Here is a 2,634-nt window from a genome sequence, read left to right as displayed (position 1 = left end):
AATAGATAAAATCAATGACAAATCGTTGAGCTAGAGTAAACTTAGGGGCATATAATATATTCTCTCTTGAATATATTGTTTTCTTGAACATATTGTTTTCGCTAGTAAGATAGGTCGTGTGCTAGGGCAATAGAGAGATGAGGCGAGGTGGGGGTAGATCGTCCGGGTTGCGACAACTGTGGTGACAAGTAGCTAGAGTGGGCCATGTCATGGTTGCAGTAAGTCAAAAGAGATGAAAAGAGGAGGGGGCTAGGTTAGGACTACAAACTAGCGCATAAATCTCGAATATTCCCAATTGTAAAAAAAAACCCTAAGATTTTGAAAATAAAAACCAGGCGACTGATAATACAATACTTTCTAGAAAGCTTCCTGGTGCGCGCAAATAAAATCCAAAATGCATGGCCATTATAAGTGCAAACAAGGAACGACATGGCTCCCTATATTATATCTCGGCCATCAAGCTCGGATCCAATGGCTCTGATCCAGTTTCTACACCTGTTCATCAAAATACTATCATGTATACTTGATCACAATCCTCCACAAACAACTGCAGATCCACAATCCTCCACAAACAACTGCACATCCAACCAAACAGCAACTCCAAACCAGAAGCTCCCACCACTGAATAGAAAACCCTTAACAAGAAAAGCTCCCTTAGCCCTTTTCTTTTCCCTTAGGCAACCATGTCCATGCATCCCCCACCATTATTACCTCCCTTTAAATACCCCTCCCCTCCCTCCCTTCTCTTCCTCGTGCCAAAACCCCAACCAAACCAACCACCAAATCATTCCACACAAACACCACAAGCTCATCGATCCCTCTCTCAATTATTATTCGAGACAAGATCAATTAATTGCAAGAATGATCCATCAAAGAGACGGCGATCATCCAATGGAGGAGTCGACGACGATGGCGCGGCGGCTGTGGCACGTGGTGCGCGCCGTGCTGTTCATGCTGCGCAAGGGCATGTCCAAGCGGAAGCTCGCCATGGACCTCCACCTCCTCCTCCACCGCGGCAAGATCGCCGGCAACAAGGCCCTCGGCAAGATCATGAACACCACCACCGCCACCGCCTCCCACGGCCACGGCCACGCCGCTGACGCCGCCTCCACGGCGGCGGGGGAGGCGGCGGCGGCGGCGCCGTTCTCGTGCGGCCGCGCGCTCGACCCGGCGCTCGCCGTCTACGACCCGCGCGGCGCCGGCCTAGAGGTGGAGTTCAGCTGCAGCAACACCCCCTCCTACCCGTCGTCGTTCCATCTCATCCCCACCAAGCGCCGCCGCCGCAACAACAACGGCAGCAACGGCCGCCGCCGCGGCGGCGGCGGGCGCGGCGCGAACGGCGGCGAGCCCGGGTGGTACAACTACGACGCGGCGGACATCGCCCGCGTCTTCGAGATCCTCAACAGCAGCGACCAGCTCCTGGGCGACGGCGGCGCCGCCGTGGCCGCGACGCCGTCGCCGGCGCTGTGGCGCACCAGCTTCGGCGGCCGCAGCCCGGCGCCGGTGAGGCAGCTCCGGATCACCGACTCGCCGTTCCCGATCAGGGACGACGGCGGCGAGGACGCCGGGGCCGGGCTGGTGGACCTGGAGGCGGAGGAGTTCATCAACAAGTTCTACGAGCAGCTGCGCACGCAGCAGCAGAGCCTCGCCACCGCCACGCCGGACTACTACGCCGGCTACTCTCGGCCGGTCACCGGCGTCGCCTACTAGCCGGCCGGTCACCGGCGATGCATGCGTGTCAATTTGCACAACTTTTTGTGCCTTAGTGTGAAGTGTGCATGTAGCCACGTAGTACGTACTAGTACATATGTGTTTGTATATGTACATGGATGAAGCATGTTTTGTAGAGAAGTGTCCACTGCACTGCAATAGTTTTCCTCTTAAGAGCTGAGAGATTTTGCATGCTTAGAATCCATGCATATATGTATATGCACTATATTAATAAATCTAGAATTAATAGTACTTATTATATACTAGTACTGTATTAGCCTAGGTAGTAGCTGCTAGTACTGTGCAATCTTGCCTAGCTTGTTTATGTTGATTGATCAAGCTTGTGTGCAAATATGATTGATGAATTAATAGAATTCAAGTCATGAAAAAAAGAAGCTATGTATATATGTACGTCTATACATGGGAGGCTCAATGATTTGATTGGAATATTTGGCTGATATATATGATTTTGTTCACAGAGTAATTAAGTAGCTAGACATATATATCTGCCATGATTTAATTAACCTTATAATCATACTGTACAATACGTTTCATGCAAGATCAGGTCCATTCCACGTAGCATTTCGTTGTCATCAAAGATTTTTTTCTGCTGTGTGCTAGTAAATTGGTTTCTTCTTGCCTTGGCCACAATTTTAAGGGGCCTGATCTGCTTTGGCTTTAATTCGATCTACGTATTGTGCTAGAACATCGTTGATCTATATATTACAACCTTTTGGTCGATCTGGTGGTACGAGTACGTTGTCAAACATCACAGAATCTTATAAATCATTTAGTGAAAGCTCACTCTTTTCTGTTCGATGGAACCTGCACATCTCATGATCTGGATTCCTTCTTTTTCTCTCATCTCTCTCTCTCTAGATCTCCCCTGATTCGACCCGGACTGAATCTATGGGTGGATCGATT

At 50.0% G+C, this 2,634-nt stretch overlaps 1 protein-coding gene across 1 annotated transcript; it reads left to right on the top strand.

The window, feature by feature from the left end:
- Positions 1 to 737: 737 nt before the first annotated feature.
- Positions 738 to 1,971, top strand: LOC127777249 (uncharacterized). The gene has a single exon (XM_052303815.1). It carries the CDS (start codon positions 862 to 864, stop codon positions 1,708 to 1,710), a length of 849 nt encoding a protein of 282 aa, XP_052159775.1. The 5' UTR covers positions 738 to 861; the 3' UTR covers positions 1,711 to 1,971.
- The last annotated feature ends 663 nt before the right edge of the window (positions 1,972 to 2,634 follow it).

Source organism: Oryza glaberrima, chromosome 6 (assembly GCF_000147395.1).
Source record: "Oryza glaberrima chromosome 6, OglaRS2, whole genome shotgun sequence".
Lineage (NCBI taxonomy): Eukaryota > Viridiplantae > Streptophyta > Magnoliopsida > Poales > Poaceae > Oryza > Oryza glaberrima.
The sequence above is the reverse complement of the archived record's forward strand: the minus strand, read 5'-3'. Positions and strand labels throughout refer to the sequence as shown.

Coding starts and splice junctions, on each gene's coding strand:
- LOC127777249 (XM_052303815.1), top strand. CDS start 862: ATGATCCATCAAAGAGACGGCGATCATCCAATGGAGGAGTCGACGACG.